Source organism: Schistocerca americana, chromosome 3, assembly GCF_021461395.2.
Source record: "Schistocerca americana isolate TAMUIC-IGC-003095 chromosome 3, iqSchAmer2.1, whole genome shotgun sequence".
NCBI classification, from domain to species: Eukaryota; Metazoa; Arthropoda; class Insecta; order Orthoptera; family Acrididae; genus Schistocerca; species Schistocerca americana.
This window is the reverse complement of record NC_060121.1, coordinates 617,063,626-617,087,016: the sequence shown is the minus strand read 5'-3', so window position 1 is coordinate 617,087,016 and position 23,391 is coordinate 617,063,626. Positions and strand designations below refer to the sequence as shown.

The following is a 23,391-nucleotide window of genomic DNA, read 5'->3' as shown; positions in this document are numbered from 1 at the left end:
TTCGAATCCTGCCTCGGGCATGGATGTGTGAGATGTCCTTAGGTTAGTTAAGTAGTTCTCTAAGTTCTAGGGGACTGATGACCTCAGAAGTTAGGTCCCATGGTGCTCAGAGCCATTTGAACCATGTTTTGAAATCATTGGAGTCTTCGCGAAGCTGAGGAATCGAAAGTTCTGTAAACTCTGTGAACAGAAACAGCACATTTCTGGCGAGTCTGTCATATTCGATGACGCCGCCAGATAATGTGACAGCAAAATTCTTACAATAAAATGGTTCAAATGGCTCTGAGCACTATGGGACTTAACATCTGAGGTCATCAGTCCCCTACAACTTAGAACTAATTAAACCTAACTAACCTAAGGACATCACACACACCCATGCCCTAGGCAGGATTCGAACCTGCGACCGTAGCGGTCGCGCGGTTCCAGACTGCAGGGCCTAGAACCGCTCGGCCACACCGGCCCGCAAAATTCTTGCATTTAGGCGGTTTACTTTCCCCGAGAGATGAAAGGTCTATTCGTCTGAAACAATGAGCCATTCGGGGAAAGCGTCCTCTGCCATAACCTGGAGAACGGACTTGCAAAATTCGTGCCTTCTGCTATGGTCGCCGGGACACAATTGCTGCAGTACCTGCAACTTGTTAGGCGTCATACGCAGGAGTCGTTTCAGAACACACCACACCATTGTTTGAGGAAGTGGAAGTTTCTGGACTGCTCGTCGTGTGAAAGCATCTCGGATATGTTCGGCAATTTCAACAGACGTGCGTGGCCGACCAGTGCTTCTCCATTTCCGTATGCAACTAACATGCAAGAATTTTGTATGAGCGTGCAAAGGCAGTTTCTTGCTGAATCAACGGCGAAAGGCACGTTTCACTTGAACAATCTGTTGACTTCGAGTAAATTCCGATAGACAAGCGGTTTCTCTTGTGATATACTCGGTATGTTGTTACAAACAAACAAGAGCGCAGTTGTGTTAATACTTTGGCCCTTCCCCTAGCCAGTGACATGCGCAATGCGTTTCTATCTTTTACTGTTTGTCTGTAGTAAAAAACTGAAATCCTTTGTTTCTTTTTGAATCACCCGGCATTATGATACGCAGAAGTGTGTGTACGTTATGGGTACAAGAGTCTCCTGTGCGCTGTCAGGTGGAGCTGGACGGTCGTGACTTGAGGACGCTGAACGTGGGCTGGCTGCGCTCGCAGATCGGCGTGGTGGGCCAGGAGCCGGTGCTCTTCCAGACCACCATCGCGGAGAACATCCGCTACGGGCGAGACGACTGCACCATGGAGGACATCGAGGAGGCTGCCAAGACAGCCAATGCCCACGGATTCATCTCTAAGCTACCGCAGGTAAGACTGTGCTTTCTGCTTTACGTTAATCCTCGGAGAAAGCCACGGCGTTCCGGCAGACACCCAGGCAGTCATCTTCACGTGATTTATTGCATTTTAATATTATTAAATTATGATATAAAACATTAGTAATTACTCACACGAAAATGGCTACCTGGTTGTCAGCCGAAATTTTGTGGCAAGGGCTAGACGTCATGAGGCTGGAATCCTGAAACTTCGTGGAATACATAGTGAAGTTGGCAGGACTAGGCGACTTCACTGTGGTATTGGTAACAATAAATCTGACTAATCCACAATAATCATAAATTTGTGTGAACCACTTATTAAGGAGACTGATTATCACGGACGTTAGCGAATAATTAAATAAATAATAAGCAGGTAGTGATCAATAAAAGACAAATACTATGACATGAGACTGTGGCACAGTAATTTGGCCTACAATGAATTTTTTACTGTTTGACTAAATCTATAGTCAAATAAAAACACACACATATATATTCGACTGCTGGATTCACATCGATTCTTAAATCAGTACAATTTTGATTTAAAAAAAATACAGAATTATTTATTAGTATCGCAGGTACAGCATTCGCAGACTAAAAGTTCAGAGCGGAGCAGTAAAGTCACTAAAACATGCAGCGAAAATCTCGAAGTTCAACAACTGCACGCATCTCTTTAAACAATAACAAATTACCTACGATTGTAAAATTTTCAGTTACTGACAATCTGGCTTTAACTCTTAAGCTCAACAGCATTCAGAGTTCCAAAGCTTTCTAAGTCCTGAACCGATTTACAACGAAATGTTCTTAACTCCAAAATAACACTCTTAAGCTCAAGTGTTCCTGTAGCATTCGAAAGCACTCTAAATTCTGAACTGGTGGACACCGAAATGTTTTTAACCCCAAAATAACATACTTCAGCTCAAGTGTCCCTGTGACGGCAGAGTGCGTTCGAAACACCTTCCAATCCTACCACACAGCAACAAAAGACATCGAACTCTGTCTTCCTTGCCTATTTAAAACCTTGGTCGTATGAGCTCTGTAGTAACACGGTATCATTCAACCTGGTCACCATTCGTGACGTATTATAAAGCGTACACAAATGTAGATATAAATATTAAGTACTCTTGATTAAATTTATGATTTCTTGTTTCAGTACTGACTCTACATTTAGTAGAAACGATTTGGTTTCTTTATCTCGTTTCTCTATTTCCGAAACTGTTTCTGAAAATAGCCGACATGACATCTTTACACACTCTTGAGCAGCAGTCCTATGATAGTGAAACGACAATATCACATATATAAAGTTATCGAAATATCACTAAAGAAACATATGGATTCTTGCGTTAATACGTGTGTACCTGTGGAGAAATGTTAGTTTAGGCACCTTTTTTCTTGATATTCACTGAGCAATTTATAACTGTTTCCTTATTTGTTTAACGACAATAGAGACTTTTTCGTTCCATAGCCAACATGAAGAACTCCAAAACGGCGTATTATATTCATACATCGAGCGTCTGCATTATTAGTTATGGATTTTACTAACAAATTTAGTTTCAATTTAGTTTGCAAATAATAATTTTATAAATCTATTAATAATCAGGTGAAATCATCCCATCATGGTGAAGTATCCGCAATCTTTAGATCGTGCATAGTATGTCTATCAACAATGTTAGTCTCTTCAGGAGATGTATCAGGTTTTGATTTTATACATTCACTCATTTTATCAACCTAAGAGCTCATCGTGTGTGCCACTTGAGTCTCTGGATCTTCAGGATTTGTAAGTCGGTGACTCGCTGTTACATGGTACCTAGCACCTGTCCTGCACCAAACCCTGCCACCTTTCGAGAGATCATGCCAAAACCTTAAGCCAATCCATAAATCTTACATTTCTATTGCATCTCCTCTCTTGTTGCATTACTACAATACTCTTCAGGAATGATTTATACTTCCCCACATTCGACGGCAGCAGAGACATGCGACTCTGGATTAGCTTAACTTCTTTCTCACTCACTGTGTATGATCGTCTGTTTTCTTGTTGTGATTATGGAATAACCATAACAAGTACTCAGATCGTGAAGTACGACTGGGAATGTAAATTGTGACTTATCGTCCACTTTACAGCCGACATGTGCAACAATCTGATGTGCTCCAGTGAAAGAGCAGTGGTCTCTACATTTAACATTACCTTCCATGGATGGTATTTGGCAAATTTGAGAAACCACTATGAGCAAAATGATAATTATTTTTCGGGACTTACGTCCATGTATTTATTTCGTAATAAAATCTCATTTTCAGACTCCGCAATTACACTCAGCTGTTCAGTGAACCATTTCGTCCATCTGTCCAGTTTAAACAATAAATATCCTTCATTATAGCCACAGTGTATGTAATAGGGAATGCTGAAAGATCAGTACACGTATGAGTAATTGTATATGTGATTTAAATTTTATTCGTACATCTAAGTATAGGAATTAGCCATTAGTAGCCTACAGAGATTTTTTATTAATCGAGCCACACCAGAGCGTCTCTAAAATACTGATGATTGTACCGTTGCGCAAATACATGTGTTGATGTCTGTCGAACCGTGCTTGGATTTAGACGGATGCTCATTATCGAAATACAGAGTCGATATCTCCTTTTAGCAGACACCATACAGAGGCAGAAACATAGCGAGACGTATCTGATGTACGTCTTCAACTACGGAACAGACTGATCGCATGGTCCTACGAACATAAAACCTCCCAGCTGATAAACGAGAGCTTTGTAGACTCCTGAGGGTGGTATGCACGCGGAGGGGAAAAGGTTTGGACCTAAATAACATCTACAAGGACTTAGTAAGAGCAAACGGTCACGTTTACTTTGATATTAAACAAACTTGAGCCAACAGCTTTGCCTATCGTGAAGATCGTACAACTGGTTAGTTCAGAACTAAGTTGATGGGAGAAGATAGAGGTAGATGTCACTTGTTCACAGTAACCGTACATGCGTGATGGTAGATTACCTGGTCTCCTAACGCAATATATGGTAATTATAGGGGTAATGGAGGCGAAAGCAGCATTCCTGGTAGCAAATACACGAATTATAGTGAAAAAAATAACACAACTATGTGCTGAACGCTTTGTAACAGCAGAAATTACACTGGGAGTGGAATCATGGATAGTCACATCATGATATGCACATTACTCGTATGACATTGAACCCTTTGCAGGTACAGTTAGGGAAATAACAAGTTTCTCCAGGTGCAAAAGATTACTCATCCTCGACGACATTAACGCAAGCTCAGCACTCGGGCGTGCTGATAGAGCAGATGTCAGAGAACAAGTAACAACGGACATCATAAGGGAGTGTAGCCTTTTTATGCTCAATAAGGCAGGGCAAGCCCCGACACGCCGTGGGAATGTCGGAGGTATCAGTAAACTAGACATTTCATTAGCAAACATAACATTTGTAACACATACCACTGAATGGCAAGTACATGACAGAGCAACGCTCAGCTATCACAATGTAAAAATTTCACAGATTACTACGCACAAAGTACAAACACACACACTCTACAACATCCGCGATTGCTGCTGAGCAGGGTAAACTGGCAGACATTAAAAGATACTATAGAAAAATTCCACTTGCAGAGTGCCCGACGAAGCGTTGATTAGAGAATATACATATTAACCGACCTGTTACAGAGAGATCAGATCGTTATAATCCATTAATCAATAACATACGTAAATAAAGTATACCATGGTCGACATTATTAACAAAAGAAAGGAAAACTCACGTGATAAAAGACGATACTATCAACGAGCAAAGACAACAAGAAGAAGAAGTCAGACTGCAACAGTACCTTGAAGCCGAACGGGGATACAAATATTAATTACAAAAACAAGGTCGGACCGATGGGACAATTTTGTCAGGACAAACTTACAGAGTAAGCCCTTGCCCTTCAAAATATAAACTGAGAGAATTGAAACACCAACGGTTAAGCTAATATCATAGCGACAAAACGGTACATGGCGCAGAGCTGGAGATACTCGGTAAAGTATCTGCTAAACATGCTACTGCCAGACGATGACCCTTCACAAGAACATCACAATCACTGCTCCTTTCGCTCGTGAGGCGGCCGCGCTGGCAATAACGAAACTTAAGGACAAAAAAGCTTCGATCCCAGATGGAGTCCACTCAGAAACCATTAGATTTGCTCGACAACAGATCGTCCCCTACCTGAGGGACATATTTAATGACTCTTTACAGCAAGAGGGAATAAATATACGCTTGTTGGAAGACGCTCAATTCAGTAATTGACAAAAAAATTAGAGGACAAAGACTCATTAGTCCCAAAATCATATAGACCGACCTCTCTACTGACTGTACCACGCAAGGTCCAGGAGAAACTGCTGTGTGACAGACTGCAGTCACACAGACCGCTTCTGGGCCTCAGTCCACATTATTATGGGTTCCGGCCAAGCAAGTTTATTGACGGTGCAAAAAATAGGGCAGCACATAGGGGAAATATATGATGGCAATATTAATTGATACATCTGGTGCTTTTGACAACCTTTCGTGGTCTGTGTAATCGCAAAGTTAAGACAAATGCAAATCACAACAGCTTCATATATCAGCTTTCTAGATTACTTCAGAGACAGAGTTGTAGAATGTGAGCAGGCCACTGAAGAGGTGTCAAGAAAATCACTAAAGGATGCCGAAAGGTGTCCATATGTGGACCCAGAATCTGAGTCATTGCTACTGAGCAGTGACCCATGTTCTGGGTCATCGCTATTGAGCCGCTGATAGACTCCATTTGCTTTTCTTCTAGAATATGCCGCTGATAGACAACCTAGACAGAGATGACGGGGCAAAGAGGATAGCAGCGTATGCTGATGATGCGCTCGTAGTTGTATTTGTTAACTCAAGAAGACGCTTTTAGCAATACGCTGCGCAGGTCTTCGTAGGCATCAATGAATGGTGTGGTAACAATAAACTAACAACTGCAGCTAATAAAATCGTGTACTAAGGCGAACTTAAAAGAAACCCAAGCATCAGCTATATAACACAAACTTCCAGCGCAATAGAATGATAAAATATCTAGGTTTGCACGTTGACGACAAACTAAAATATACTGAACATGTCAGAATTACAACTGACAAAGCAATGAAAATAGTACATAAATTAGCAAAACTAAGTAGTACAAAACATAGACTGCCCATAAAGACAATACGTGCATATCGTATCGCACTATTCGAATACATAGTATGGTTTCAGCGACCGTCTGGGCCCAGGGTGAAGAAATGTTCAGCTCGGGATGGTGGGTGCCTTGGCTCAACAAGGCAGAGGTACTATGCGGGTGATGAGAATGTGCCCCATTGACGTAACTGTCGGTCAAAGAGCAGCAATGTACTGATTGATGAAAGGCAGACACGACAAGGTATTTGAAATTATAGGAGAGGATATCACGGAAAGGCCCAACTTTACCGCTGCTGAAATGATACCTCGCAGAAGATAATGGGTCTCAACAGAGAAGGGGCGTCACGTCTACACCTTTTTCCCAAACACCAAGGAACGAGTAAGGCTAAAACTTACAGGTCCCGCAGTTGGCGTGGTCCATTTTCTCTGTGGCTATGATCCATACCTAGAGCACCTCCACTTGTTTGGTCTCAGCCGAACACCCAAGTGCACTTGCGGAGAACTAGGAACTCCCGAACATTCACTATACACTGTGACGGACTCACACAGATACGAGCACGAACTGAATATGACAACGTAGCACAAATTCTACGACAGTCGAACGATTGGAGTATACTGAATGACATAATGATCTAACCGATAATGTATCACGTACCTTACATAACCGGTAAAGTGTCACGTACGTTACACAAATCATGGAAACAAGAGCAATCACATTCGCAAATGTGAGGTAACAGACAAACACGGGCTTGTAGGGCGCTCAACGATCCAGGATTCTTGAAATGATACAGACCCAGACACAAACGCAGAAACAGACTCAGAAGACGAAATTAAGGAACACAGACATGGATTAACTGTAATTTTAATACATGTAGAAAAGTCTTGAGTAATATGTGTAATTTAAGTGATATAATTATTTATTAAGCGTAGGTAAAATAATGCCTGTGATCAAAATCATGCAACTGGTTACTGAAGCTTAGATAATGTTTCACCTTAGAGACACCACAAACACCAAGCACAGAACTTGCGGAAATAATGAGTCAAAGATACACAAATAAAGTACTGATTATGCCCTGTGTAAAGCACATATGACCTGTAACAAACGTAAGATACAAGTAATACAAATATAATCTGTACACGTAAATTTATCCGATGTATATTAAAGATATATTTTATACGCTACCTGTACAGGCACGATAAGCTGCCGAGCCCTCAAACCCAAGGTAACTAGGTGACGGTATCTCTAATTCAAATCTGTGTACTTTCTTATTATCTTGTATTTATCCTCCTTAAATACAAGACTCATGTTATTTTAGAACATTTCTCTGAATTTATAACATGCCATAAAGTGATAATATGTCATAAACTCTTTTCTATCTTCCTAAATTTGTATTTTCTGTTCATGGATCTTTAATTTTAAAGATTTTCATTTCTTAATTACTTTTAAGTCTATAAGTATCTTAAGCTGCAACATTTTTATACCTTATTATAAATAAGAACATTCTGTACATGTCCAATTTCATCTTGTGAAACTATGACCTGTCTTAGAAAGTAGGTGCCATGTCATCGGTAGATGACATCAAACAAATAAATAAATAAATAAAATAAAATAAAATAAAACAAAATAAAATAAATTGTACATTTCTAACTGCAGCCATCACGTGTGCGATCAGTCTGTTACATCTACATCTACATCTACAAACATATTCGCGAGGAACCCTATGTTGCGCCGGACGTAGTGGCCTAGCGGCTCTAGGCGCTTCAGTCCGGAACCGGATGACCGCTATGGTCACAGGTTCGAATCCTGCCAGGCATGGATGTGTGTGATGTCCTTAGGTTAGTTAGGCTTAAGTAGTTCTAAGTTCTAGGGGACTATGCCCTCAGATGTTAAGTCCCACAGTGCTCAGAGCCATTTGAACCATTTGCACCCTATGGTGCATGGCGGAGGGTACTTGTAACATCGAAAGTCATAACGTTTCCAATTCCATCTGCAAATAGAGTGAGGGAATACCAACATGCCCAAAATTTCTCTTACTTTAGAGTCTTAAACTTTTGCGTGTCAGGCGTTTCTTCACTGCACCTAAAGCAGACCTTCCGTGTACTGGACGCAGACCGAGCGAGGTGGCGCAGCGGTTAGCACACTGGATTCGGGACGACGTTTCAGATTCTCGTCAGGCCATCCGGATTTAGGTTTTCTGTGTTATCCCTAAATTTCTCCAGGGAAAATCCGGGATGGTTCCTCTGAAAAGGGCACAACCGATTTCGTTCCCCATGCTCTCTTAAATCCGAGCTTGTGCTCCGTCAGGACGTTACACTCTTATTTTTCTCCCTTCGCTTACTGTGCACAGGGCTACGACACGCTGGTAGGAGAGCGCGGGGCCCAGCTGTCGGGCGGCCAGAAGCAGCGCATCGCCATCGCCAGGGCGCTGGTGCGCCGCCCCAAGATCCTGCTGCTGGACGAGGCCACCTCTGCTCTGGACACCGGCAGCGAGGCCAAGGTGCAGGCCGCGCTAGACAGGGTGAGCGGCGAGCAACTCACGTCCACGTCTAATACGGTTACCACGTTACCTCCACATACTTTGGTTTAAGACGCACACACACATACACAGTCGTCACATGGTGGAAGAGATGACATATGCTTCACTGACATATTGTATACCATTTCACGAAATTAAAAGCGCATATAACTTGACTTTATACACCGTTACGAAACTGTTTTTTGATTAATTTTCATACCTGAAGATGGAAATAAGTTTCTGAAGCCAGTAATACGAATATTTTAGTTTTACATCCTCTATTACCGCTCGCATTTCAGCCTGAATTTGTCATCTTCTAGCTGGCCGCTGGTGGCCGAGTGGTTCTAGGCGCTTCAGTCTGGAACCGTGCGACCACTACGGCCGCAGGTTCGAATCCTGCCTAGGGCATGGATGTGTATGATGTCCTTAGGTTAGTTAGGTTTAAGTAGTTCTAAGTTCTAGGGGACTCATGACCTGAGATGTTAAGTCCCATAGTGCTCAGAGCCATTTGAACCATTTTGTCATCTTCTAAAATTTTTGGACCTTACTATTCATAATTCACCTGACCAGTATATCCTGCCACATTTCTCTACTTTGACATAATCAAGTTAAATCTGTATATAAAAGGCTTGTGGGTATATACTGACAGATTTTTCTCCATAACCACCCACTGCCACCAACTAGTGGTTGCGGTGGTAGAAAGCCTTTGGTCTCGTGCTGTTAATAAGGGAGTTTAGTCGCGGTACGTGGCAGTGGGTGAGTGTGGCTAACAAAAATTCGCGAAATACAGGGCAATAAATACTCTTAGGAGAAGCTGTATATTCTTTGACTTACGAAACGCTGTATGGGTGAAACGCTGCCCCATGAATGAAACAATAAAAATATTTTCACACGTGCGGTAAAGCTCCTAAGTAATATATTATATAACTTTCTCGAAGATTATTTAATGATCCACATTTCGTGGATATTTTGCACATCACACTCTCGCACTTCCGCGCATCGCACCCAAACTACCTTCCTAACATGATAACTTAATTAATAATATCCTTAATGAGATATGTGTATGTATGCATGGTGCTCTCCTCCCGTGCCATATATCCTGACCCTCGTAACGCCGGGTTTCTCAGTAAGGTATTATGTAAACGTTAATATCGTCGCGTGGTTCCATCTGACAATGTATGAGCCCTAAAATAACCAACCCATACCTTCTATATAATCCTAATATTGTCCATTTTTTTTATTTATTGGCTTCTGGTTACTCAAGCCGAGCACTCGTCAACAATACATTGCCACAAATTCATCGCTGAACACATTCATCGTACCCAACATTACTAGGGCAAGAAGAAAATTTCTTGACCAAGCACGAAAACTGAGTTAAAATCAATTAAAAATTGCATTTGATATCTGTAGCATCATGACGTATGTCAAGTGGCAACCACTGTGTAAAACAGTACACTTTACACGATTTCTTTCTAGTACAGCTTCAGGCGCTTTAGTCACATGCCCCACCTAGAATACTGTGTTGATGTAACTCGCTGTATTTTGAATGGAAATTACTCCAAATTTGATGGAAGTCTGTGTGCAAATTACTCCTTCTGTTATAATAATTATGATGTGGGAAATTAAATTCGAACAAAGTCGGACTTATCTTGGAGGTGGTCCACTCGGAAGACGACAGAAACTGCTATAACAGATGAAAAACAGAGAGAGTATACCATCTCTAATTACAAGTGTCGTAAATAACTGAGACTATAGTTACTGCTACGTCAGAGAAATAATACAGAATGTTTTACAAGAGCATCGTCCAGAATCCTCTCATATATTTTCTTGATTGTTCATCTGCTCTCGTAGCTTTTGACATTTTCTCGTAATCAACTTCAATATCAGTATGACCACGCTACAGTTCACAATCCTCTTTCCTAACGGTTAAAAATGAAGAAACTTTCACATATAGGCTCTCAGAATCTATGGATGAATGTACATCGGTAATAAAGCATCCAAAACAGTGCCATGACTGCGTGGTGTTCCACTTCACGCTGCTCTGCTCGGTATTGTACAGTTCCACGTACATCACTTAGCACGTCGATAGCGCAGTGAGCATACGTGAGCAACTGAGAACTCCAAGTCACATGAGTAGTACAATCTGAATGCATGAGTGTAATTTGCATAAGAACAAAAATAAATTGTATCGAAGTCCACTTCAGTATGCTCACCGGAAGTCAGAAAACAGTAGGCTGCATAGTAGTTGTAAGTAAAAAAAAAATACATTTCAGGCCATCGGGGGGCGAACGACGATCATTGTAGCACATCGGTTGTCTACGGTACGCAATGCGGACAGGATCGTTGTTCTGTCTGGAGGAGTCGTTGTCGAGGAGGGAAGCCACGACCAGCTGATGGCGCTCAACAGCCATTACCACGCGCTCGTCACTACTCAACTGAAGACTAACGAAACCGGCAAACGCATAGGTAAGTACCCTGAATCGTTATATATAACACGAAATATTTTGAACACGACAATTGTACACAACTGTGAAATGCTGCTTCCGGAATTATCGTGTTCTTGAACGACAACACTACAACCCAGAGTTAGTTCGATCGCGTCCTTGTGGTAGAGGAAACTTCATCACTCGAGTTTGATGATCCATCCGAAACGGAAGGGGAGGCATTTCTAATCCTTCGACTGTTCATATTATCTCAGTTTAAATTATCGACATTTTTATAGGAGACAGCATTAGACACACAATTGTTAGCGTTGCAGCCACCGAAAGGAGCGTGAAATTTGTTTGCTATTTTGATCCTATCAGAGAGGAATAGGAAAAGAGGAAAAGCTTTCATCTTTTTCCTTTTACTACTGCTATCAGCATCAATAAATATACCCTACAGCAAACAGTTACTTTCAGACATAACATTCAGAGTAACTAACCTTTGTTTCAGACCTTACTATTTATTTTGTGGTGAATACGAAACTTCACATTGACTTCCTAAAAGTAACTGACGTTGCTTATTTTTGCGCACGAAGCATACAGTAACGAGTCAAAGTTTTATGTACATTTTTTTAATTGCGCGTTGGTTTATCTTTGGAACACAATATATCAGCAATTCTGCGTGGTGCGCATTCGACAAGATTCAAATGGCTCTGAGCACTATGGGACTTAACTTCTGAGGTCATCAGTCCCCTAGAACTTAGAACTACTTAAACCTAACTAACCTAAGGACATCACACACATCCGTGCCCGAGGCAGGATTCGAACATGCGACCGTAGCGGTCGCGCGGTTCCAGACTGTAGCGCCTAGAACCGCTCGGCCGGCGGATTCGACAAGAGGTTGGTAAAGCTTCCGAAGGTATACGACGTCAGATGCCTACATGCAGGTGATGCCATTCCCGTTAATTAATGGTCGCGGGTTCATAGGAGTGGAGGCGGCATTGAATAGCGTCCCAAATGAGTCCCCTCAGCTTGAGATTAGGCGAATTCGGCGGCCAAGAAATCAACGTGAATTCCCTACCTTACTCAGATTAGTGAAGCACGATTCTGACCTGCTGAAAGACGGAAGCTCTGTCGGGGAAGACATCAAGTATGTAGAGGTAAAAGACGCAGGCCAGAGGTGTCACGGTGCCTACATTGCTACCACATGTCCCGTGGACAATATTGGCACCGCAGACTTGCGTGCGTGCTGCGGTACATGTCGAAACAGCCTTCATCTGAATGTTGTATCTGTATAAGACCACTTACCTGGCATAACAAGAAACGTGTTCACGATAGTAGCAAGCGAGCAGCCGCCAGTCTTCACCTTTTGCGAGATGCTGGTTATCAGATGCTCAGCCATAACAACGTGTCCTTTGTCAGTCTTTTATGTCATTGAATTTGTGGGATCCTGCCCAGTCGTCTAATATAGGGTGTCTAGGAAGCTGTTTCCTCGGATAGCCAGACAACAATTGGCTAATGGTTCAAATGGCTCTGAGCACTATGCGACTCAACTTCTGAGGTCATCAGTCGCCTAGAACTTAGAACTAATTAAACCTAACTAACCTAAGGACATCACACACATCCATGCCCGAGGCAGGATTCGAACCTGCGACCGTAGCGGTCACGCGGTTCCAGACTGAAGCGCCTTTAACCGCACGGCCACACAGGCCGGCAGACAACAATTCAAGCAGATCTTACTAATGGAGTTTATTACAATAAATTAAATTGGCAATGTTTAACTTGTGTATGTACAAGATGGGTCACAAGCAAATGGCGACATGCAAGTAATGTCCTTCGATATATACAATTTCCATGCAAGAAATTAGTATAGATCTCAAGTCACGGCTAAATCGTTTAGATCACGGCTCGTCTTCTAGTGTCTGTCTTCTCATGCGGCTCTTCTAGTGCGGCCGAGGCTAGCTGGAGAGGCGCTTATATTCTCTTCGCATAGGTGCTGCTGCTGTCGTGGTGTCGTCCTGGTCAGCGTTCTGTTGGCTGGCGTCGTCTCACAGCTTTCTCTGCTGTTACGTTTCGGGCCAACGTTACACCGGAACATAATTTCTCCATTTCCGACCCTTATCATCGCTAGAATGATACCGCATTCTCGCAAGCACTCGAAATGCAGGCCTACATAGATCGGATTCAGTGCTGGCCACTCAATCTATTCCTTCAAATCTTGCGTCGGACAGTTGTGATCTGTTCTTGACTTGTTGAAGTGTCCTCTGGCTTGCATGGATCTGTTGGTCTTCATCTTTTGCAGCGGCGGTTAACTGCAATGATGGGAGAAGTGATTCCCGATTGTGCTAGAGGTAGAGTGCGCAGAAATGCACCATCGCCCTACACTCATCGTCCCGGATGTGCGGTAGCGAAATCAGATGCTTACCCACAATCACCTTCAAGGTATTTTCCCGTGCTGGACCACTGGATATGGACGAGGCGGCTAGTTAGGAGGCAGCTTCCTTCTCTTGAAATCGTGCGCCTGACTAAGCGGCATTGAAGTCGCCATTTCGTGAACCAAGTTAGAGATGGCGACCTAGCATCAGCGCTGTGTCATCGGCGTACAAACCGGCTACAGGCCATCACCTTCTGAAAGTCGGATGAGAAAAGTGAGTGCTCAAAGGGCCGAACACCGACCCCTGCTCGACCCCTGTACGTGAAGGCCAGGCCGCGCAGCATAGCCGCGTGCTCTAGGGAGTCTTGTCACGGTCCGCGCGGCTCCCCTTCCTTGGAGGTTCCAGTCCTCCCTCGGGCATGGGTGTGTGTGTTGTCCATAGCGTAAGTTAGTTTAAGTTACATTAAGTAGTGTGTAAGTTTAGGGACCGATGACCGCAGTTTGGTCCCATAAGATCGTACCACAAAATGGTTTACATGAAGGCCAATCTGCAGACTTTCCGTCGCCAACATGAACGCGGAACTATCTTCTGGAGAAGTATTAGTGAAGCAAGTGATGCCAACACCCTGTGTACAGAAGATCTGATCACAAAACCGCAGTACAAGACGGAACCTAACGCCAAGGAGTACGGCACCAAAGTACTAGCGAAGCTCCAGGGCTCTGAGAGTCTGCGCCACCAGTAACCGCAGCTAGGATGTCATGGAATGGCCCCTCCGGAAGCCAGACTGTTCATTCCCTATGAGGCCTTCCACAGAATCGTGGTCGAGGAGATGCCCGGCGTGCAGCCTCTCGGAAATTTCGAGAAAGGTTGGGGAGGTTGGGAGGGGGCAGCTGGGAAGAGCAGGGTGACCGGCCGATAATTCTGCACTAGCCGGGATTACTTGCCGCTCTTTTGGGTGATATCATTTCCACCTGGACGGCAAGACGCTGTTAAAAATGGCTGCCATTCGATGAGCTTCAGGTTCTTTCAGTAGCACGTTGTCGAACCCTTCGTTGTCTTCCACTTTCTTCGGGTTGAAGCGCTGAAGCTGTATCCTCATCTTTCCCTCCGCGTTTGGTGCGATCGCGTCATCCTCAGCCCTCGCCGTTAGGAATCCAGGTGGCCGCTCCTCCAGACACGTCTTCGTGGTCTATTGGATCGGACACAGGAGTAAAATTGTTTGTACATGCGTCAGCCAAGGCACTAGCCTTTGCTCCTGGCTCTTCTTATTTCGTTAATACTTCTTCGTGAGGCAAACAAAACAGTATTGAAGAATTGATCATACTTGGGATGTATAAGCGCACCGTTCCTTGGGATGAGTCCGATAAATCTCAGACTGACATCTGTCTTCACTAAGGCTAGATTCTTACGATAGCTCCTCTTTAAATCGCTACTATATTCTTGATGATACTAAATGATTGCAGTGATTGAACATAGATCTTACCAGAGAAAAAATGCCGCTATAGGAGCACAAAAAGGCTAACATGCTCCTGTTTTAAAAGACTGATTTAAAAGGTGAAGAATCAGCTGCTTCATTCTACCTTCGTCACCATATTTAAAAACTTTCCCAAAAATTTTGGCATGAGCACGTATTCTAGCTCTTTTTAACACGTACAAAAAACTCACTCTCACAAGCTCCCTTTACTGCAACTCGCTCACACCTACTACTTCATCGCTGCGAGTCGAACATACGCACTGTCATTTACTCATTCAGCCCATCTCTTTGCATCTCTATAACTGTCACTGTCCCACTGCCACAGTCTCCGTCGCTGTGTCCTACTGCTTTTGTTTCCTCTCACTGTCACTGTCTCCCTCTTCCTCTCTCTTCCTGCTACTATCTCTTCCATTCCCTCCAATTGCTGCTGTATCTTCTCTCTGTCACTCTCTTCCTCGTTGTCACTGCCATAAACTCTTGTGGCTCGTTATTATTGCCGGCCGGAATGGCCGTGCGGTTCTAGGCGCTACAGTCCGGAGCCGAGCGACCGCTACGGTCGCAGGTTCGAATCCTGCCTCGGGCATGGATGTGTGTCATGTCCTTAGGTTAGTTAGGTTTAATTAGTTCTAAGTTCTAGGCGACTGATGACCTCAGAAGTTAAGTCGCATAGTGCTCAGAGCCATTTCTTTATCATTGCTCTCACCCACTTCCACTTTAGTTTATTCCTGCCCACCAGCAATCATCCTTCATGCTTTTGCTTGCACTGATCTCTTACTTCAACTATATTTCACTGCCATTGTGTCCCTCTCTTTCTCTCACATCGCCATTGACTCCTTCGCTCTTTATGCTCTTCAATCACTGTCTTTCTTCTTTTAATCACAAGTCTTCGGACTGGTTTGATGCGGCTCGCTACGAATTACTCCCCCGTGCCAATCTCTTCATGTCAGACCAGAACTTGCAAACTACGTCCTCAATTATTTGCTGGATGTATTCCAATATTCGTCTTCCTCTAGAGATATTGCCCTCTATAGCTCCCTCTATTACCATGGATGTCATTCACTGATGTCTCAACAGACGTCCTGTCATCCTGTCCCTTCGCCTTAACAGTGTTTTCCATACACTCCTTTCCTTTTAGATTCTACACAGAATCTCCTCATTCCTTACCTTATCAGTCCATCTAATTTTCCACATTTTTCTGCAACACCATATCTCAAATGCTTCGATTCTCTTCTGTTCGTGTTTTCTCACAATCAATGTTTCACTACCATACAAATTTCTTCCTCAAACTGCGGCCTATGTTTTGCCGCGCGGCATGGCCGCGTGGTTTGAGGCCCCATGACATTGACTGCGTGCCTCTCCCACCGAAGTTTCGAGTCCTCCCTCGGGCATGGGTGTGTGTGTGGCTCTTAGCATAAGTTAGATTAAGTCAGTAGTGTGTAAGTCTAGGGTCCGATGACCTCAGCAGTTTGGTCCCTTAGGAATTCACACACACATTTTTTTACGGCCTATGTTTGATAATAGTAGACATCTCTTGGTCAGAAGTTCCTTTTTTTCCAGTGCTAGTCTAGTTTTGACGTCCTCCATGCTCCGCCGGTCATCGGTTATTTTGCTGCCTAGGTAGCAGAATTCCTTAATTTCATCTACTTCATGACCATCAGTAATGATGTTAACTTCTTGCTGTTCTCATTTCTGGTACTTCTCATTACTTTCGTTTTTCTACCATTTGTTCTCAGTCCATATTCTGTACTCGTTAGACTGTTAGTTCCGTTCAGGAGATCATGTAATTGTTCTTCACTTTCACTCAGGATAGCAATCTCATCAGTGAATCGTATCATCGACATCCTTTAGTCTTGAATTTTAATTCCACTCCTGTACCTTTCTTTTATTTCCATCATTGTTTCTTCGATGTATAGATTGAACAGTATGGGCGAAAGACTATATCCCTGTCTTATACCCTTTTTAATCCGAGCACTGTGTTCTTGTACTTCCTGTACGCCCACTCTTATTATTACCTCTTGGTTCTTGTACATATTGTATATTACCCCTCTCTCCCTATATTTAATCCCTATTTTTCTCAGAATTCGAATATCTTGCACCATTTTGCGTTGTCGGACGCTTTTTCTAAGTCTACAAATCCTATGAACGTGTCTTGACTTTTCTTAGCGTTGCTTTCATTGTCAGCCACAACGTCAGAATTGTTCTGTCGTGCCTTTGCCTTTCCTAAAGCCAAATTGATCGTGCTCTAACGTCTCCTCAATTTTCTTTTCCATTTTTCTGTATGTTATTCTTATAAGTAACTTTGATGCATGATCTGTTAAGCTGATTGTGCGATAATTTCCGCACTTGCCAGCTCTTGCAGGCTTCGGAATTGTGTGGATGATATTTTCCGAAAGTCAGATGGTATGTCGCCAGACTCATACATTCTACTCACCAACATGAATAGTCGTTTCGTTGCCACTTCCCCAAACGATTTTAGAAATTTTGATTTAATGTTATTTATCCCTTATGTCTTATTTGACCTTAAGTCCTCCAAAATTCTTTTAAATTTTGATTCTAACACCGGATCACCTGTCACTTCTACATCGACTCCTGTTTCTTCTTCCAACACATCAAACCAATCTTCCTCCTCACAGAGGACTTCAGTGCGCTTTTTCCATCTATCCGCTCTCTCCTCTGCATTTAACAGTGGAATTTCCGTCGCACTCTTAATGATAACACCCTTGCTTTTAATTTCAGCGAAGGTTGTTTCGACATCGCTATATGCTGAGTTAACCCTTCCGACAATCATTTCTTTTTCGATTTCTTCACATTTTTCTTGCAGCCATTTCGTCTGAGCTTCCCTGCACTCCCTATTTATTTCATTCCTTAGCGGCTTGTACATTTGGATCCCTGAATTTCCCTGAACATTTTTGTATTTCCTTATCTTCCAGTATTTATGACAACCACTGTCTCCTCTCTGAGCATAAAAAAACGGGAATATGTATACAAGCCAAAAATTTTTGGGATGTTTCGAAAGTGTTGAGAAAGGTAGAACGGATTGCTGGTACCCCACTTTTGAATTAGTATTTTTTAATTTAAAGAAGCAAACACAAATTTTTTTTAAGTGCAGTATCGCTTCTTAGGTAGATAGTCTACTATGTTTAATCCACTGCATCACTTATTTCTACGCTTATCCGTTCCAATAAGATGTGTAAAAACGAACACAATACCAGTTTGTAAGAATGCATAATTTCGCGGCGATATGAATTAATAAAATCTCCTCGGGCTTCCAGCCACACCAGGTGGTTAAAATTTCATAAGCTGTCGATAGAGCTCTCCTCGACCAATGTCAGCTGTTAAATGACTGCCATGTCTCGCCGTTACACAGCCTTCCCCACCAGATGTAATATTATCATCCCGTGTCCGCCGCCGCCACTTCACGCTATGGCCGGGTCCCAGGCTGCGCTGAGCTGCAAACCGCCGTCATTATTAATGGTGTTACAGGATATTTTTATTTGTATCGCTTCTTTTACAATGCTATCACAGAATCTCTTCGCCCTGATAACGACAGACCTTTCAAAAAAATCAGTCGCGACAGAACAAGCGGCCGGCCGTTGTGGCCGAGCGGTTCTAGGCGTTTCAGTCCGGAACCGCGCTGCTGCTACGGTCGCAGGTTCGAATCCTGCTTCGGGCTTGGATGTGTGTGATGTCCTTAGGTTAGTTAGGTTTAAGTAGTTCTAAGTCTAGAGGACTGACGACCTCAGGTTCAAATGGCTCTGAGCCCTATGGGACTCAACTGCTGAGGTCATTAGTCCTCTAGAACTTAGAACTAGTTAAACCTAACTAACCTAAGGACATCACACACATCCATGCCCGAGGCAGGATTCGAACCTGCGACCGTAGCGGTCTCGCGGTTCCAGACTGCAGCGCCAGAACCGCGCGGCCACTTCGGCCGGCTGACCTCAGGTGTTAAGTCCCATAGTGCTCACAGCGATTTGAACCATTTTGAACAGAACACGCTTTAGAAAATCGACAACGAATTTTTCTCTGCCTCGTGATGACTGGGTGTTGTGTGATGTCCATAGGTTAGTTAGGTTTAAGTAGTTCTAAGTTTTAGGGAATGATGACCATAGATGTTAAGTCCCATAGTGCTCAGAGCCATTTGAACCATTTTTTTGACAACGAATTCTATTCGACGAAACGTCTGTCCTTATGACGACGTAAGGATTTTAGAATAGCCATTATAACAGAAGCCATATAAATACAAATGTCTAAAAACACCATCAGCAAGGATGGCGTTTTGCAGCTGAGCACAGCCTGGGACACGGCCATCGCGAGTTTGACACGGGCGTAGCGGACGCTAGACGAAAATATTTGGCGAGGAAGAGAGCGACCATTGACGTCATAGCCGGGAGCACGGCTATATAACAGCTCCACGGAGACACAGCATTCATTTTTCTACTTGACGATGGCCGTGGAGAACTCGTGGAAAGCTCTTGGGATTGGAAACCCGATAAAATTTTATACCAATATCTGTTTAAACCATGCTTTCGGAATACATGTTCCCTGTATTTCGGTTAAATAGAATATTTCCTCTTCGCAGTATAACTTATACCATTCAATTAACCTGTTGCGTAGAAATCTGTAAGGGACTTGCGTTCGTTTGTGTAGTCAGCTGCGCCGGCCGGAGTGGCCGAGCGGTTCTAGGCGCTACAGTCTGGAACTGCGCGACCGTTAAGGTCGCAGGTTAGAATCCTGCCTCGGGCCTGTATGTGTGTGATGTCCTTAGGTTAGTTAGGTTTAAGTAGTTCTAAGTTCTTGGGGACTGATGACCACAGCAATTAAGTCCCATAGTGCTCAGAGCCATTTGATATTTTGTAGTCAGCTGCGTTATATGTTTGTAGGAGACGACCGGCCGGTCCTGGAGAGGCTGCAGAGTGAACGCAGCGACACGTCCTCCGTGGTGGGCGACAGGGTTGCTGCAGCTGACGTGGTGGCGGATGCAGAAGACGAGGAGGAGGCGGTGGCGGTGGGCCACGCGGGCGTGCTGCCTGTGCTGCGCCTCAGCGCCCCGGAGTGTCCCCTGCTGGCCACGGGGACGCTCAGCGCGCTCGTCGTGGGTGTCAGCTTCCCCGTCTACAGCATGTTCTACGGGGACGTCATCGGGGTGAGTGCTGAGTCAGTTTGCAGGAGGACCTTGTGAACTGACCCCCTTCTTCTCCATGCTTGAACGTCGGTGGCCGGGCGTGAATTTCTCAAAGCAGTACATTGCAGTTTTAAAGAAGAAATTAAAAATATGGTCGAAAAATTTGCCTTTCAAGACAAGATTTCCAAGCGCATTAAGCATCAAACATTTCTATTCCATTAACATAGTCACCGCTAGGTCAGTGTGTTGTCATCAGTTCTTGTAATAGTGAAGTCGATGGTTTAATTCTTGTTATTACCAAATTTAAAAAAAAAGTTATTTCAATTGTACATTTAGTGTTACATGGAAATGTTAATTTCAAATATTGATTAACACTTACTTAACAAAAGTGGCGTCTTTTTAATTTTAACTAGCGGTACCCAGCAGCTCTTTCTGGGGCTTACTCTGATTAAATGGGAAAGAAAGAAAAGATTACGCACACGTTTCTAATGTGTATGGGAACTGGACATACACCCTAATCACATTCTATTTTCTGTTAATGTCCATCTCCCCCTTTCTTTTTCCATCTGCTCCTTTTTCCTCCTCCCTCTGTCCATCACCTGCTCCCTCGCCTCTCTCTGCCTATATTTTACTCCCCTCCCCCTCTCTCCATCTCCTGCCGCCTTCTCTTTGTCCCCTCCTCTCAGTCCATCACGTCCTCCTCCCTTCCTCTGTCTATATTTTCCTCCGCCGCCCCCTCTCTCTCCGTCTCCTCCTGCACCATCTCTCTGTCCGTCAGTTTATTTTATTTTATTGCAAATTCAAGTTATGTTGTAGTATTCTTCTCATATTAAACCATAAATACAGCGTCCCTGTTTGCTAGCAACATTTCAAATCGTTCAAATGCCTCTGAGCACTATGGGACTTAACATCTGAGTCATCAGTCCCCTCGACTTAGAACTATTTAAACCTAACTAACCTAAGGACTTCACACACATCCATGCCCGAGGCTGGATTCGAACCTGCGAGCCAGCCGCTGTGGCTGAGTGGTACTACGCGCTTCAGTCCTGAACCGCGCTGCTGCTACGGTCCCAGGTTCGAATCTTGCCTCGGGCATGGATGTGTGTAACGTCCTTAGGTTACTTAGGTTTAAGTAGTTTATGTCTAGGTGACTGATGACCTCAGATGTTAAGTCCCATTGTGCTCAGTGCCATTTTCGGACCTGCGACCGTAGCAGCAGCGCGGTTCCGGACTGAAGCGCCTAGAACCGCTAGGCCACAACGGCTGGCCTAACAACATTTCATTACATATATTGCTACAAGGTATATAGCAGTATGTGTCAAAACGTTTCTTACCGTAAAGCGCAAAAATCTGAAGTAAATTGGATATGTAAATTTTGAGATTTTCTGCAACAGTATTTCCCTTCATATATATATATATATATGTGTGTGTGTGTGTGTGTGTGTGTGTGTGTGTGTGTGTGTGTCTTTATGTAGTAGATGTAGAATTAGATACCTAAGAACACGCCAGAATTGAAATTCAACGTTGTTTCAAAATTTAAAAGCAGTCGGTTAATAACTTTCGGAGACACACGATTTTGAGCAAATTGACATTACATTTTTATTTGTATAGATTAACATTTGTGTAATAACAAACGAAAATTTAATACAGACATTCGAAATTTAATATTATTAAATGGAAAATAGATGTACATCAATAATAGTGTCTGATCTTCAGAAATTATAAAGTATTTTAGTTTCTATTTGATGTTTTCAAATTTGTAACCCATTTTACTTTCGTGCAGCACGACACCTCCGGCATGTTATTAACGTAAAGACTTACTGTACGCATGACCCCGCTCAGTTTGCATTGGACAGCGCCCCATGCCGTAATAAGGATACTGCGCATAGTTTTTAAAACTTTTACAATAAACATTTACCTGACGGGATATTTTTATGCTGGATATCTCACGTGCCCATCGGTAGGAATTAAATTTCAGAATTAATTTGCAGAGAAAAATGTGGCTCGGAATGTATCACTATCGAAAATGGCGAGGAATTATGGAATTTACAAGGCACTTTCCAGTCGCTTCTGTGAGGCCGGGCTTGTCTGCTGACCTCCTTCAGAAAAAATTTCAACCAGCAAAGACTTACATTTGCACGCTGACCCTACTTCTTGTAGTCAAGGTATATGAAGACATACATCGTTCCACAAATATACATTGCACAACAGTATTATATTAGGCGCTACTAGGTTCGAGCCTCGTCCATTCTCGATTACATCGTAGAAACACAGGCTTGAATCCGTCACCGTCGTCAAACAGAGATTGAGGGCCATGCGTAGTCGTGCAGGCTGTTTTTGTTAGACGAGGATGACGTACTCATATCTGTTGTAGATACACTTGAGAAGGAGCAACGCTCGAAACTGGTAGTGCTCAATACACTACTATAATGACAGGAAAAGTATCTCAACATCAAAAGTAATTAATGGAATATAATGAACTTTCGAGAACACATTTGTCTAGGTAACATGTTTATGTGATCAGAATTGCAAGATCACGTTTTAATTGAAGCGCTAGATATGACGCTGCAAATGTGAAATGCTGGTACATTAATAACCGGTGTAACCGCCAGAATGTTGAGCTCAAGCATGCAAACCTTTATGCATTGTGTTGTACAGTTGCTGGATTCAGTTTGTGGGGTGGAGATTCATACCTGATGCACCTGGTCGGTCAACAGAGGGACGGTTAGTGCTGTTTGTGGATGACGCTGGAGGTGTCGTCCAATGACGTCCCGTATGTGATAGATTGGAGACTGATCTGGTGATCTAGCAGGCCAAAGAAACGTCTCTGCAGAGCATGTTGGGCTACAACAGCAGTATGTGGGCAACCACCCGCCGGGATACTGTTCGTGAATGGCAACAAAACAGGTCAGAACACCAGACAGACGTAGAAACTTCCAGTGAGGGTGTGTG

General features: G+C 43.3%; 1 protein-coding gene across 1 annotated transcript in view; it reads left to right on the top strand.

Annotated features, from left to right (window-relative positions):
* LOC124606255 (ATP-dependent translocase ABCB1-like) overlaps positions 1 to 23,391 on the top strand; it is a 150,669-nt gene that overhangs the window by 74,611 nt on the left and 52,667 nt on the right. The window contains exons 7-10 of the mRNA XM_047138232.1: positions 1,143 to 1,346; positions 8,875 to 9,045; positions 11,316 to 11,508; positions 20,198 to 20,460. Coding sequence (XP_046994188.1) covers positions 1,143 to 1,346; positions 8,875 to 9,045; positions 11,316 to 11,508; positions 20,198 to 20,460 — 831 coding nt within the window. The remainder of the gene's footprint in view (positions 1 to 1,142; positions 1,347 to 8,874; positions 9,046 to 11,315; positions 11,509 to 20,197; positions 20,461 to 23,391) is intronic.